Source organism: Pagrus major, chromosome 18 (genome assembly GCF_040436345.1).
Source record: "Pagrus major chromosome 18, Pma_NU_1.0".
NCBI lineage: Eukaryota > Metazoa > Chordata > Actinopteri > Spariformes > Sparidae > Pagrus > Pagrus major.
Genome location: NC_133232.1, coordinates 29021461 through 29037344, shown reverse-complemented (window position 1 = coordinate 29037344; position 15884 = coordinate 29021461). Strand labels below are relative to the sequence as shown.

Here is a 15884-nt window from a genome sequence, read left to right as displayed (position 1 = left end):
ATTTAAAGGTGCACTATGTAGTTTTGGGGAAGAAATATTCATCAGAGGAGAACGATAATTGACTGATTTTTTTTTTTATATGCCTAAACAAACTGGATAAACAATCAAGTCGATTGATTTGGCGGACCCTGCCACCTTTCTAGCTTCAAACTTATTTTCCTCTGAGAACAGCTTGTTTATTCAATTAAGTTTTTTGAGTACTATTACCTCATTAATATTGTAAATAATAAAATTCTGAGTTTGAATTTCTTCTCCAAAACTACACAGCGTCCCTTTAATGTAATGATATGTAGGCTACACTGTGAGTAAATGTATATCCAGTGATCTACTATGTGCAATACAAACACTGAACCATTATATAACATGTAATAATGTATAGTATTTACTGTAGGATGAGTGAAACCACTTTTTGTGATGTGCAGTATTGACAAAAAGCTGGTGCGTAATGTGAAAATATTGTCAGCTAAGGTCATCTACTGGCAACACATGAGTTCATGTGTATTTGATAGAATAGGTTTTATTGGCTGTCACACCGCATAATGAATGTGGGTCATATTTTACTGATGTGTTTACAACTGCAGCGCCGTGCATGTCCCACAACAAGACAGGCAGCGGTGCCACAGCATGAATGAACCTCAGCTGCGATACTGTAGCAGCGCGTAGCATCATTTTATTCTCCGGAGAAATGTGTGTATTCATCCCCGCGCTTGTTGTGTCATCGTCGTCCGTCCCTCATCTTCCGCCTCTCTCTCTCTCTCTCTTTGTGTGCGCTTGTGTGTGTGTGTGTGTGTGTGTGTGTCTCCCCTCCACGAGATGCCGTGTACAAAAAATCTGCTACAGCGAGTTTCGTGTCCCTTGTTTCCTTATATGGTGATCAGCGTCGCGGCCCCGCCCCTCCTCATGCCGTGAGCGAGGCGCGTGCACACTGACCGCCGCCGCTCACTGTTCGCTTCCATATTTGGAAGTGAGTCCAACCAAAATCGCGCGGAGGGGAGGGGAGGGGAGGGGAGGGGAGGGGGGGAGAGTGAGGAGAGGAGAGGGGAGAGGAGGAGGGAGGAGGAGGGAGGAGGAGAGTCTACCTCCATCCTGAAAACCGCTTCGCTATCGACCGACTGCTGAATGTCGTTTAAAAAACAGCACCGCAACAGTTTATTAATTATTAATCACCCATCACGCCATTAGTGTGATAGTCCATCTCTGAAGCCGGCTCCGACATTACAGCGCTGGTCACGATAATGGCCACAGACACGTCTTCAAAAAAAAATAAAATAAATAAGGTACCATAAAAACAATAAAGGAATAAAACACAGGTTTAGCTGCAGAGCATCAACCGGTTAGCTCACGTCTGTAATCGTAATCTTCAACTGTACATCTAGTACTAACTGAACACGATTAAATATCATTAAAAAAAATATTATTTAGTACATCGCCAGAGAATTGCAGATCTGTTGAAACGCTACATAAACACATACTCCCATAATGCTCTCCGCCACCGAGTCGGTGTGTTTGATTCGTTTACGCTTACTGGCCGCCACCGCCAAAATGACATAAGATAATTATTTTAAGCAGCCAATATCACAGGGAGAAAATGAATATATATATATAAATAATTAAGAGGTGATATAGTGTTCCCCTCAAACGTGTCACGTTTAAAAACACTGGTGAATAATCTGTTAAAATGCACCACGAACAATAGTTTTTTTTAATTTATTGTTGTGTTACGTGTTTAATTTGTGTAAATACGATATTTAACTGAAGCAGATCAATAATCTGATGTGATTCGCGGCTCTCGTTGCTTTGTCACACGCGATAAAATAAATAGGTCAATAGTAAACAGACAACAAATAACGCAGCCGGGCTGCCGCGGGTAATAGACATGCGCTCCCGCTCGTGCACGCAGCTCGACAGGCGCGCGCTTATAGGCGCGTTCACGCTGTGTATCTAGTGTGTGAGCGAGAGCCACAATTCATCATCACAGTCCATTCAATTTCTCCCAGACGCTGACCTATCCAGAGCTGCAGCCATGGTAGGTGCAACATTCACACTTTGTCCTTTCTTCCTGGTCTGACTGTCTTTCACAGACTTGGTTTCAGGTCGATTTATGTGTTTTATTTTAATAGATGATCGTGTTAGTTTTAGCATGAAACGTAGTGAGCCGGTGCTGTGCCGCAGGAGCCGCTGCTAGCGCCGGTGCTAGGAAAGCTTCCTCTGCTGGACAGCTAACAAAGCTTTCATACATTTTTTATTTTTATTTTTTTTTTTACATTTATTAAACCAGCGAGTGTTTCCTGTCTTAGTTTTCACCAGGCTGCGATCACTGAAGAGCTAACGGGCGTAACGGTTCCGCACAAGTGGCGCCATTTCGTCCGATTCTCCGTGTTTTTACCGACACACACACACAAAAAAGTGTACATGTTGTCGTGTGTGTGTGTGTGTGTGTGTGTGTGTTAACGCGCACACGGGGGTCAGGGTGCTGCTCTTGTGTTTCACCGCATCGTGTTCCCGTTATTTCTCCCCCTGCTCGTCGACGCGGCGCTGGCAGGTGCAGAGGCGCCGCGGGGCGAAGCAGCTAGCGGTCTTGTTAGCTGCGTTAGCTGCGTTAGCGGCGCAGGCAGACAGCGACACCCAGTATGGCGACGCTAGCTGTGATTTTCCTGCTCTTTGTCTGCTCGCGGCTCTGTCGCTATCAGTGTTTTTTTTCAGACGCTGGTCGACTACGTGCTCCCAAAGCGAGACGCTTTTTCACCCGCAGTGATACTGAACCGACGTTTCTGTAGGTTTGTGGCCGAGTCGCGTCGTGACAAAAATGAATGAATTGACAAACGAAGGATCCGACCGAGCCGAGCTTCTCCTTATATAGCAAGCTAGCGCTCACATGTGCGTGTGCTGCATTCATGGCCCCACCCTGAATTTGGTGCAAAGACCATTTTTTTTCTGGGGTGCTGTATTGTAACGAAGCTGCAATTAGATTTATTTCACTGACATTTGCTGGATGATTACTTTTTGCCTTGTATCAATACGGAATATAGCAACTATTTGACGGAATTGTGATCATTATGTAACGACAGGTTGGCTGTGTTGGATCCGTTAGCTGAAGCTAATGGGCCGCTGTCTGTGGATCTTCACGGTCGGCACTGCGCATCTTTTTTTTGTTGCGCATTAAAGTGTACAGCCCTTTTATACACACTGCACGCCCGTCGCGCCACCAGACAACGAAACAATAGCAAGAAGGAATAATTAATGAATGCCTCGATTTATTCATATATAGTCATCAAACCCTCAGAGAAGCATATTGGTGTCGGAAATCTGCGTTATAGGTTTTGCATCATTACATCACAAATATAAATTCATAGTGTTATGTATGTGTATACAATTCTTCATATAGTAATCAGTTTTTTGTTAAAGTGGCATGTAGTTTTTGGAGAAGAAATTCAAACTCAAGATTTTTAATATTTACAATATTAATGAAGTATGAAGAATGTTTTCCATAACTGAATAAACAAGCTGTCCCCAGAACACTGTTTGAAGCTAGAAAGGTGGCAGGGTCCGCCACAACATAAACAGAGTAAAAACAGGATGAAATCGTGCTGTCCTTTTAAGGTCAGTTTGTATATTCAGTCATGAGAAACAAACAAAGAGTTTGTTTATTTAGTTTGTTTTGGCAACCTTAACTCTTTCTTCGCCAAAATGACATAGTGCACCTTTAACGTCTGGCTATGTTGTCTATGGCTTTTCATTGCTGAGTCGGCACCAGCAACAACCTGACATCAACAAAATCTTTCCCTTTGCAGTGTTTTCTATATTAAAAGCGTATCTATAGATATAATCTCATCAGGCCTGTGTTTGCAGGTGAAATTAGCCTGCGATATGCCTCTAATCTTACCCGTGTAGAGGAATTAAAATTTGTGTTGAGTCACTTGAACCTTGCCTTTTTGTAAAGAAAAGTATCCACGGGTAAGATTAGATAAGGTAGGAGCTCAGTAATCACCATGGTGATACAAGCTTGCTACTCCAGCAAAACAAGCAACAGAAAAAAACGATGTGGTGACAAATAGGGCTGAGGCAAGGCAGTGGAAAGGAGGAAGTGGAAGCAACCATTTTTTTTATTGACTTTACACATGCAAGTCATGTCTGCAGAAAAATGAGACACAAAGCATATGGTTGTAGCCATTTTTAATAATGCAGTGAGACAAATGTGACATGTGGTGTCTCATACGCTGAGAAGTATAGAAATTTGTAAACCTCAGCAAATATTTTGGAAATTTTGCTACAGTTGCAAGGAGCATGAGATTATGAAGTACAATTATTTTATTGACTTGTGATAAAGGAAGTGAGCGAGGTTGTTTGCTGGTTAATAATTACACTCAAATTCACTGATATCTCATACGGGTCTTTAACGCCTTGTGCAAACATACAGTTCCTGCCCGTACTGTTTTGCAGTCTCCTTTCCGTCTTTCCTGCCCCATTATTTCCTTTTTATTGTCTTTTTTTTTTTTTTCCACTGACACATTGCTGGTAGATGGCAGCTTTCTTCCATCTCCTCCTGAGATCACATTTTCCTGTGATGGAGTGCCTTAAACACAGTCAGAAGACTTGATTGAGTTTATGGAGGAGCTGTGACTCTACGATGTGACTAGTGTTCTGTATTTGACAGAAGCGCCATTGTCTGTGACTCAACCCTGCCCTGAAACACTTAATTCCTAACCACACCCTCGCCCACATGGTCTCCTTTATGTTATAGACACACTGCTGATCCCTCTGTAGAAACAACTTATATAATTTTTTTTTTTTTTATGCCATGAAAACTTAGCCACACCTTTTAACTGAGCTTCTTTAGTATTCATATTCAAGGTGAACTTTGGACAGACGGCACTGGCGTCATATTTTATTTCTGTCCTTTTGTTTTCTTACAGTTTGACCTCGTGCATAATAAATGTCATTAAAAGGCTGTTCTTAGTGATTTGATATGGACTCTTCTGACAGATAATTTTAAGCTTGCATTAAACAACCGAAATCTTCCACCTCTACCACCTCCGTGGCGAACAGCTTGTCACGGCCGCACCTTCGCATTTCAATCCTCCTTATCAGTCGGCCTCGTAAGGAGCATTCCTGCTGTGTAATGGTGATAGTCACATGTCGCCCTCTCAGGCCTTTCTTCAGCCTCATGATGTCTATACTTACTGTTAAGTCGTCACTTTTGGCCTGTTGCAGACGATGGCAACTGTTGACTCATTCAGACAAAGCTTACTACTTTTGTCAATTGGTCTGTTATTTTTCTAGACTAATACTCTGGGAGCTTGTGATACATTAACCAGAGCCCAATCATCATATTCAAATTCCTTGTTTTTCTGTTATCATACGGTATAAATACGATGTACAGTATTTTTACTAAAAGCATTGGTGTCAATTTAAGTTTAAAACAGGATGGCAGGTTAGGAATTAACCTTTTCTGTGACATCATCTGTTAAGGAAATGCATAATTGCAGTAATTGCAGCTGCTGCGTAATGCCTGGTGCACACTTCGAGGATTATCAAATCTTCACTGATTTTACAAACAGACATAGCGGCTGTAACTGATTTTTAATATTTTGATTATAAGAATTCACACAGTCAAGACACAAGACTACACACTTGTTATGCTAAACAATGTCAGAGTGGCAATTTCAGGAACTGTAGTTCATAAATAAAACAAACATGGTGGCAGACTGTTGTCTTCAGCTGGTTGCACTTGCGTGTGCGCACTGCGTTTTTTTCATACCGTTACCATACTTCCATAAGCTTGTCCTCCTTTTCTACTGTCCATCTGGCGTGGAAGACAAAAGTCCTATTCGTGCTGTTGGCAGCCATGTTTCCGTTCTGCACAAGCTTGCTCTCATTGGCTACTGTGGATTTCTGCTCACTATTTCATATTTATGACTTGAAATCCTGCAGTGTGAAAGAGAGCGCAATCAAACATGTTTTCGCCAACATTAAGATAATGTCTGTAAAACCTGTCAAACTACGGGATAATTTGGACAGATGTTCAGACCAGCCTCTCCCCACACAGTTGTCAGGAGGGGCCAATAAAGACCCAAAATCTGCCCAATTATCCTGTAGTGAGGGTTCAGCAATAAACTGTAAATACATTTAACTCTAAACTAACAGATTGTTCTCTCCACAGGCCTCCGGTGTGAAAGTCACAGATGAAGTTATCGCAGTCTTCAATGACATGAAGGTGCGTAAGGCTCAGGCGAACGAGGATGAGAAGAAGAAGAGGAAGAAGGCCATTCTGTTCTGCATGAGCAAGGACCTCAAGAACATTGTTCTGGATGATGGCAAAGAGATCCTGCTGGGAGATTTGGGAACCAAAGTCCAGGACCCATACGCGCACTTTGTGAACATGCTGCCCCCAGATGACTGCCGCTACGCCCTGTACGACGCCACCTATGAGACCAAAGAAACAAAGAAGGAGGACCTGATCTTTATCTTCTGGTGTGGGCAGAAATTATCATTAAAGAGTTAATGACCATTATTAAGATTTCATTTGGTGTTAATCATTTTTGTACCTGCTTGCAGGGCTCCAGAAAGTGCCCCCTTGAAGAGCAAGATGATCTATGCCAGCTCAAAAGATGCTATCAAGAGGAAATTTGAAGGTAAATAACTGTGTACATAGTTTTGTTTTTGTTGATGGATAAACGTTTTGAGAATCACAAAGCTGCAGGCGCGAACATGTTAACCATAAACCCCAGCCTTCACCACAGCCGATCCATACCTCAACTTAAAGCTGCACTAATCAATCAGATGACTATTGCGTTTACCTATTACATCGCACGGCTGGGGTTTTACTTTACAACCACAACTGGGCCACCGGCTTTAAGGTGCGTCTTAAAACTGTGACGCGCTTGTCCCAATCCCCATAGTACTACCTCGGGGTGGCCGCAGCTTCGACTATTCATCGCTGCTGCGGCTCAACTCAGCGACGTTTTCAGCAGAAAACCCACTGCCAGCTACCTGAACGAGCAGCAGATCAAAATAAAAGGAACAAGTTGGTGAACATAGCGAGGCATTTAGCAGCTAAAGACCATGATATATCCATCAGGAGTTGTTGGACACCAAACCAGAGCTGGAGGGGAAGGCAGAAACATGACTACATGAGTGTTAATGTTGGTAATGTCTGGATGTGGAAACAGGAAATTGTTTGTGATGATGGTGTCAATGTGTTAAGAGTTTGTTCTGCTGCCCCCGTGTGGACAAAACACTGCTTAACGCTGCTCAAAAATCATAAACGTAGTCTTTAACTTAAACTTGCTTTCCCTAGTCTAATACTTCAGCATAACTATTCCTCTCCTTATGCCTACAGTGTTTTTGTTTTTTAATTTAAGTATGGATTGAGATGATCAGGTTAAACAGCAGGGAATTGTTTATTGGTTTATTTTAAATGTTCGTTATTCTTAACATCGTCAGTGCAAAAAACATTGAGGTAGACCAAATGTTGCTCAGTTCTGCAGCTACTGCCCCGTCCAACCAGATTGTGATTCGTGATATTATCCTGGTAATTGAAAATATTGACAAAATGTATTAAATATTTTTATTGCATCACAGCGAGGACATTTCCTGCCGACATTTTCATCAGAAATGGTTCTGTAACAATGAAGACGGCTCCCATGAACCCACACTACTTGGGCTTTTTGTTTGTTTCGGTTGAGAGAAGCAGAAATTCGACTGCTTTTAAACATAAGTTTAGCTCATAAAGGATTAAGTCCTACTAGATGAGGATATATTGACCAAACCTTGTTTACTTAAAGCGATAAGATTTATGTCCTTGTCTGAAACTAGTTTGTTCTCTTGTTTGTTTGTTTCAGGTATTAAGCACGAGTGGCAGGTGAACGGTTTGGAAGACCTCAAAGAACGGCACACCCTGGCAGAGAAGCTGGGTGGCAGCTCAGTAGTGACTCTGGAAGGATCCCCTTTATAAATATTGTCCCCCCCTCCCTCTCCGGCTTCGATCGAGGCCTTTCAGACACATCTGTTGGGTTTAGCCGTTCATTCCAGTGTGGTTCGGTGAAGGGCAAAAGCAGAACCAGCACCAATTGCGGGACTCTCTGGGTGGGATATTGCGGGTGAGTTTGGGGTCAAGAGACAAAACAAAACAAAAAAAAAAACAAAACAAAAGGAAAGGAAAATTCCACAAATGCAGACTGTCATCCAGTTCACGCAACATAAATAATATGAACAAAACACACACTAAGAAAAACAGTAAGATACAACTGAGGGAAGGATGATGGTAAAATGAAATACACATATAATTTATGTTAAGGACGGGGTTTTGTTCTCTCCGGGTTCCATTTGAATGATTGCAGAGAAAGGGACAGGCAAAAAAAATTAGTTTTCCAACCATTGAATCCCGACAAACAAAACGTTTCCAACTACATTTTTCTTTTTTTTCGCCAAACTTCTAGTTAAGTTTTGTAAGTGTGTGTAGTTGAGACTAGTTGTAATATGAACTAATTCACTCTTGATTGCACAAGATGTAAAGAAACTTTCTCTGGGGGGAACACGGTTAAATATATATATTTTTCTTTTTTTTGTTTTGTTATTCCATCGTTTTCTTTTTTTTTTCTTTTTGAACATGCAAATTCCAAAACTTGAGTGATTCCTTTTTATTTCCAGTTCTGGGTCAGAAAATCATTGCATTTGATGTAGTAAACGGACAACATTCCTTGTACTTGTTAAACCTGGATCCTCTTGATTTAAAAACTTTGGTGTTAGGAAGGTCTGATGGGGAGCGATGTGTATATGAAAGACCAGCGGTCAGAGTTAAGACTGAATATTGAATGGTGGATGTTTTGTATCGTCTCCTTATCTCTAATAAAAAGCACTAAACTACTGACTTGTTCTGCTCTTTTTCCACTTTTGTTACTTGTGAAACGCTTCACCCTACTCTTCAAAATGTGTTTATATCGCTATCAGGTGTTCCTGTATGATTATCAACTGATTGTTGTCTGTAAAATGTTATATTTTTAAAAAATACCCATCATTGTGTCCTAAAGCCTAAATTGAAGTATTCAAACAACTTATTTTGTCCAACTAATGCTGGACAAAACAACCTTTTTAAAACCCAGAGATATTTAGTTTACTATTTAATTTTAACATGGTCTTGGTTTGAATAACTAATTACTGCCATCGTCTGTTAATTAGCCAATCGGTTAATTCAACTCTAAATTCAGTTTAAACCAAACTGGAGTAGAGCTGCAACTAAAGACTTTCATTACTGATGAATCCTTTTATGTACAAAAAAAAAATGTGAAAAATGCTCATCACAGCTTCCCAGAGCTCGAATTCACGTCTTCATCTCCGGGTTGCGAAATTTTTATCAGAAGAAAAAGAGAATTGGCTGATTATTTATTTTTTATGACTAAACAAACTCTTTGTTTTCACAACTGAATAAACAAACTGACCTTGAAGTTCAACAGTTTCATCCTGTTTTACTTTGTTTATATGTGGCGGACCCTGCCACCTTTCTAGCTTCAAACAGTGTTCTGAGGACCGCTTGTTTACTCAGCTATGGAAAAGATAAATATTTCTGAGTTTGTATTTCATTAATATTGTAAATATAAAAATTCTGAGATTGAATTTTTCCTCCAAAACTACAAAGTGCCTGTTTAAATAAGAAATTAGATTAATCAAACATAAAAATCATTAACAAACTAAATTAAAATGTATTACTGGGTGCACCTAAGCTCCATTGATGCTGCTGTACCTGTTCTGACCACAGGAGGGAGCCCCGACACCAGTCCTGAAGCCAAGTCAAGACCACTGACACACACACACACACACACTGCTATAAATCTCTGTTTATTAAAATATATATCAAGCATTTTTCAAAAAAATAAAATTAACACCGTGTCTCTCCGACCACACTAAGAAGAGCATCCTGTCTGCTGAAACGTCAGGTCAAGAAGCATCAGTGGCGTCCACAAACTGAATGATTTTTTTTTGAAGAGCTATAAAATACCAAACCATTTCCCCAAAGTCAGAAAACAGAGCAGGAAAGATGTAAAATGTCAACAGTCTGCCGTCATCCACAGTAGGAAAATAATCTGCTGCTACTGACACGCGCTGCACACACGAGGAGAAGTGTTTTTTTTCCCCCCTCTTGTAAAAAGTGGTTTAGTTTAATACTGTGGAAACACTGAGTGTGTTATTAATCTGACTGCGGGCAGAAACATATTAAAAGATGCCGTGGTGATGATCTCACAGCAGATCTGTTTAATAGGCCCAGAGGTTACAGGGAGAAAATTAAACACATTCAGTGAAACTGGATCCAAAAGTGACTGAGTAGGTCTCCTTTACTGGTGTGTCACTGAACAGTGTTATTTTTAAATGGATTAAATCCAGTTTCACTCGTCTTTCTTTAGTGGAAGTAAGGTGTCTCACCCTGTGTTTTTATAGTCACTTTGTGCTTTCTTTTGTTTTTCACGCTATCCTGTCAAACCGTCTCAGTCCTGGACACAGTCTAGTCGGTTCCCGTGCACCCAGTAACAGATCTGAGCAAACTTCAGAGGAGTGATGCGCACGGCCACATTGTAATCCCGGTTCTCCCCGTCGATCTCCAGCCACTGGTGTCCAGAGAAGATGCCGATGACCTTCCTCTCCCAGCGCTCTAACCCGTTGTCCCACACTCGGCCGTACACTCCCGAGCCGCTGGCTCCAGGTCGGGCGTCACAGTGCTGGTATATCAGATCACTGGACTCTTCTTCTACTGGACAAAATCTGTACACCAGCTCTCCGGATCTGTCGCTGTCAAAACCAGAGAAGTGGATGCGATTCCCCGCCAGGTCATCGGAGGAGGGAGCCACGGAGAGGCGCATGAAGGGACGTCTGTGAGGCCAACGCAGCTCCAGCAGGGCATAATCAAAGTCCATGCTGACCTCCTGAGGGCCCTGGATCCAGCCCTTAGGCACGCGGGTACGCTTCACCCTCACCCAGCGGACCAGAGGCTTCTTCGCAGAAGTGAGGCCCACATCGGTGCCGTTGATGGACGGAGGAATCAGGAAGCCCACCCTGAGCTTGCGCGCCCCCTTCACATAATCCTTCCCATCGTGCACACAGTGGGCAGCTGTGAGGACGTGCTGCTGAGACACGAGAACGCCGGTGCAGCCGGTGGAGATGCGCACAGCTGTGGAGAAAGGGTAATCCAACAGGAAGTTGTCACCTTGGATGTTAAAACGTCCATCTGCTCCATAGATCTGACGCCTCACACGTCTGTGCCTGGGCCTCACTCTAGGAGGAAGGGCAAGGTGATCCCCATCAATCTCCTCATCGGCCTCAACATCTACCGTAGTGAGAGTGCGGGAGCCGTCGGCGTACAGTGTCTCAAAGGCCAGTTTCTCCGTGAGCTCCTCCTTCAGGGCCTCCTGCTCTCCTTGGTGGAAGCAGCTGGAGTTGCAGTGAGTGGTGAAGTCCAGCTGAGTGTGAGCGCTGAAGCGGGAGCGGATGAGAGGCGTCGGTGCGTGAGGGACCAGCGTGGGGATGTGGACGGGCGGGTGGTGAGGAGGCTGCAGAAAGGACAGGCTGAGGGGGAGGAGGAGCAGGAGGAGCAGGAGCAGGTGTGGCGTCATCGCGGCGACGGAAAACACTGCAACGACAGAAATTAATCACAAACATGAGAAAAAGATTTGCAGGAATTCCTCGATTGTTTGTCAAGAAAATGGAAAACATACCAGAACAAACAGTCCAACAAACTAATCCCACATAAATCTGGACTCCTTCACCGTTGATTATAAATCACAGCCTATGCAAGTGAGGTCAGCTTGCAAAATCAAATGTTGCAACGCAGGCCTGAGTTTCATCTGGTGTGGCGAGGCAACAATGGACCTCTTGTTCCTACAATATAGATTACCAGGAAAATAGGATTTCATCACGATTGAGGCGAACGAGCATTTTAATATCGGTTTGGTACAAATTCCAGAGGGGAGAAAAGTTCAATTAGAGAGGAAGCGAAGTGGTCGCAGACATTGCTGAGCGGTTCACGCGCTGAGAGGAAAAGAAATGCAGTGTGTAATTACTTGAAACATCATATCGTGTTCCTAGACGTGGATCCACAAGACTGACGAGGTGAACAACAGAGTAAAACCCCTCGAATCAAATATTTGTAGCAGCTCAGAGGTACGAAGTTGTTTTCCATCAAACATTAACTCCTTCACAGTGCACGTTGAGGCTTTCAGGGCAGATTAGCAGGCACAAGGAGATACTTGATCCCCTCTGAAGGCTGTGGACCCTGAGGCACTCATGGCACGAAGACAGCAGGTGTGTAAAAAGTGAAAAGAAACAAGTCGAGGCACGGCGGCAAAGACAGAGTATTATTCCTAACAAAGGGCGGGGTGGGGTCTGTCTACACACCTATGTGCTGCCCTGTGTAACACTACAAAGGAGGCAGAGAAACACAAAAAGGAGCTCCTGTGAGCAGGGAAAGTGTACGTTTCCCTCCACGTTGACGTGTCAGACGCATGACAGCTACAGAGGATCTGAAGTGGTAAATTGGCTGGTAAAGTCGTGTGTGTTCAGAGCGTGTGTCAGCGTTTAAACACCATGTTTGACTCTCCAGACAAAAATGCCCAGCTGTAAACCAAAACCGCAGCTTCTCCTGAGGTTTTAAAGGTTATTCTGCAGACACATCAGCGAAACGATCCAGAGGACGTCCCCCGAGGAAGAGCAGCAACATAAAACCACAGAGAGACAGAAGGAGAGTTAATGATTTTGGTGATTAAGGTGGAAATGTATTGCATATTAAAGGGAAAATGCAAAAAAGTTTAGTCTTTCAGTTCACAAATAACACATGCAGGCATCCAAATCACTCCAGATTGCTGGTCTGAAGTCTGCAGAAGACTCACTAAATGTGATATAACTTTATATAACGAGTCAAATGAAGTTTATCTGTCCAAAACACAAGTTCCCCCTCAGGTGAGATGGTTGAAGATGTTTAAGACTATGAAAAAGTTTGTAAACTGACTCAGAGAAGAAAAAGAAACCTCATAATATTTAATTTATTTAATATTTTACCATACATTAAAATAATATACTTACACCTGTCTAAGCAAGAGTGTAAAAATCCTGATTTGTGTTCATGCACAGACCTGTAAATACAACATCTCTCCTGTGGGATGCCTAAAAAATTAAACAAAAATCTCACTCAAACCATTTAATCTACTGTGATTACCTCCTGATTAGAGATCGATGGTTCGTGTTCACATCCCAGTCAAGCTGTCCTCCCCATCGGACGACTCCTTCTCGATCCTTCCCCAGGTTCCCCTCATCATCTCCGGTCACCGGCAGGTACTTTTCTCTCCGGTCCTCCGCAAAAGCAAAGTCTTCACTCGCTCTTTATAACAGCGGGTATAAATAAATAAGGAGTCTCAGTGGACCGAGCGGTTCTTGTGAGACCTGCCCGGCTCAGACAGACACAGAGCCACAAATAAAAGTCTCTTGTCTGAGCAGGAGTGTTTGCCCTGCGAGGCGTCCGTCCTCACGGTCCTAGCGCCGCCTCCGCCCCGCAGCCTGCCCGCTGACTGACAGCTAGCCTGTTAGCCTGTTAGCTAGTGGTCGGATGTAAACCATCGATTAAAGCTTATTCTCACACTTTATACGCGTTTTTACATTCCTAAACATGAAATAAAACGTGGAGAAAATCAGATTTAAGTCTTTATATCAAGTAGAAAGTAAAAATATTTATGAAAAATGATGTTTGTAGGTTTGTTTATAAGCTAATCGTCTCCAGTGGTGCTAGCAGCTCTGTGAGACTGTACTTGCTGGGAACTGGAGATTTGAGCTAAATGCTAATATCAGCATGCTAATATTAAAGATGCTCTATGCAGTCCAACATTAAAAACATTCAAAAATGAAATAAAAAGTATGTAGAAGTAACATTTCTGACCTCATCTGGTCGACCCCATGGGACCTTATTTTTCACAAAACTTTGTATGGTGGTGAGAGACAAATATTTATTGATTCCTCTTGAATTGTGCCATAAAACTACATATATGCTGTTAACCAATTTAAAAGATAATTATGTTTAATTAACAAACATCTACATACTACATATGTGATTCATGGCGTAATTCAAACAGGACAGAAGCTCCTGTGCTAGCGGTATAAACACCAACACTCCCAAGGTAGTCCGGCTAGCTGCACGGCTAACTGAGCTAACAAGCTAACAGTTGGCTAGCTACACTCATGGATGGCTAAATGGACTATAGTTACTAGCGGTTACTCTGACAATATGAAGCCATTATTTGTTGGGAGTTTGAATTCAACAGGTGGCCAGTTGTGGTTCGTACATGTACATACCGTCAATGGTCTCCATTTAGCATGTTAGCACGCTCACATTTGCGAATTAGCACATATACTCAGTAGAGCGCATACCTCCGCCAAGGCCCAACATTCCCCTTTAAATCAATGAAGCCTAATCCAATATGATAAAACATATTTAAATCTGCAAATCTGGATTGTTCCTTATAAACCTCGCTATTACTAGACGTTTGCGTCGGCCACCAGGCACCCGGGAAAAGCAAGGTCCATTTCTATTAAAGACTAAATAATACACAGTACTACCACTTGAAAACACTGGGGGGGAAACGTCCTCTGTTGCCACTTTAACTTCAGTCAGCAAGCAGAAAACTTGCTGTTTCAGCAGCTTGTATACACATTTGCTGACAAAGCCCATTTTAAGTTCCTCTACTGAATTTTATGAAACGGGAACACATCTTTTTTTACACTTTTCAGTCAAGTTGCAAAGTCAAGCCTGCAAGAAAACCGATGTTTTTCTATGAAGTATGATACTGACGCATGTTTTGAGACATTATACTGTCATATAGTTCAGATCAAGTCTGCAGCGTTTTCATCTCGGCCCTGTTATAGCCTAAAGATTTAACGTTCAGTCTGGTGAACCAACATGTCTGATGATTTTATGACTCAGTCGCAGATTATAAGTGTTTTTCTTTTCATCATATCAGGTATTTGGCACTTTTATTGGACGCCTACAGCTACACCGAGCAATAAAAGTCTTGTGTTTGGCATTTCTAATTATCATCTGTGCCAAGAGCCGAAAGAGAGAAGTGAAGACAAACTGGTGGCTGGCAGGCAAAGAGGACTGTCGGGGCATGTTGGCGGCAGCGTTTCGCCTCGTCCTCTGCTCGCCTGACCTTGATCTCCAAGAGGTCTTTCGTCTTTCGTTTAGGATTTCTGCAAACCTGAGGAATTTGGGAAGCCGTGCGAGCGACGCTCCCGTGGGGCTTTCGAAGCTTCGGGGGTGCCGAAACAGAGCTCCCAGTCACGGCGACAGTGCTTTCAGGAATGCTGAGGAATCTCCCAACAAGGACACAAGTCAGGGCCGTCAAGCACAATGTGGCCGCTGTTGTCCATCGGAGCAAATGTCACCCCGGAGGAAAACACCTACCGAACCTGCTCCTCATCCCTGTAATAAAATCCTCAGCTGGTACTGTTCCTGCGCCGTGAAGTAGTGCGGTGTTGACAGATTAAGTGTAAAGGTATATTCCCCGAGAAATGTGGAGGGAAATCATTGAGGATGGGAGGAAGGTAGCAGGCAGAGGGCCAGAGAGGTGTAAATGTGTAACTCTGTAAGCACGCTGCGTGATGATGGTATCACTGCCTGAGTCTCTGCTGCACAGAGCGAGCACAAGAGGTTTCCTTTGTGTGTGTGTGTGTGTGTGTGTGTGTGTGTGTGTTTGGCATGGAGAAACTTGGCCTCTGTTAGCTGTGGATTCCTCTCTTTCCGTCCTCTTCTTTCCGCTCTTCCTCCCAGAAAGTTTCTGCTCGAAAACATTAAAACTATACGAGGCAGAAGATACAGTTATTAAAGGAGTAGTCGGACATTTCGAGAGGAGGAG

At 42.9% G+C, this 15884-nt stretch overlaps 2 protein-coding genes across 2 annotated transcripts; one reads left to right on the top strand and one right to left on the bottom strand.

The window, feature by feature from the left end:
• The first annotated feature begins 1930 nt into the window (after positions 1-1930).
• Positions 1931-8869, top strand: cfl1 (cofilin 1). The gene is made up of 4 exons (XM_073487385.1): positions 1931-2026; positions 6161-6471; positions 6556-6632; positions 7842-8869. Exons 1-4 carry the CDS (start codon positions 2024-2026, stop codon positions 7952-7954), a joined length of 504 nt encoding a protein of 167 aa, XP_073343486.1. The 5' UTR covers positions 1931-2023; the 3' UTR covers positions 7955-8869.
• A 946-nt stretch (positions 8870-9815) lies between these two features.
• On the bottom strand, positions 9816-13461 carry prss23 (serine protease 23). The gene is made up of 2 exons (XM_073486952.1): positions 13199-13461; positions 9816-11617 (listed from the first exon to the last, which is right to left on the bottom strand). The coding sequence occupies exon 2, from the start codon at positions 11598-11600 to the stop codon at positions 10479-10481; it is 1122 nt and encodes a 373-aa protein (XP_073343053.1). The 5' UTR covers positions 11601-11617; positions 13199-13461; the 3' UTR covers positions 9816-10478.
• Between the last annotated feature and the right edge of the window lie 2423 nt (positions 13462-15884).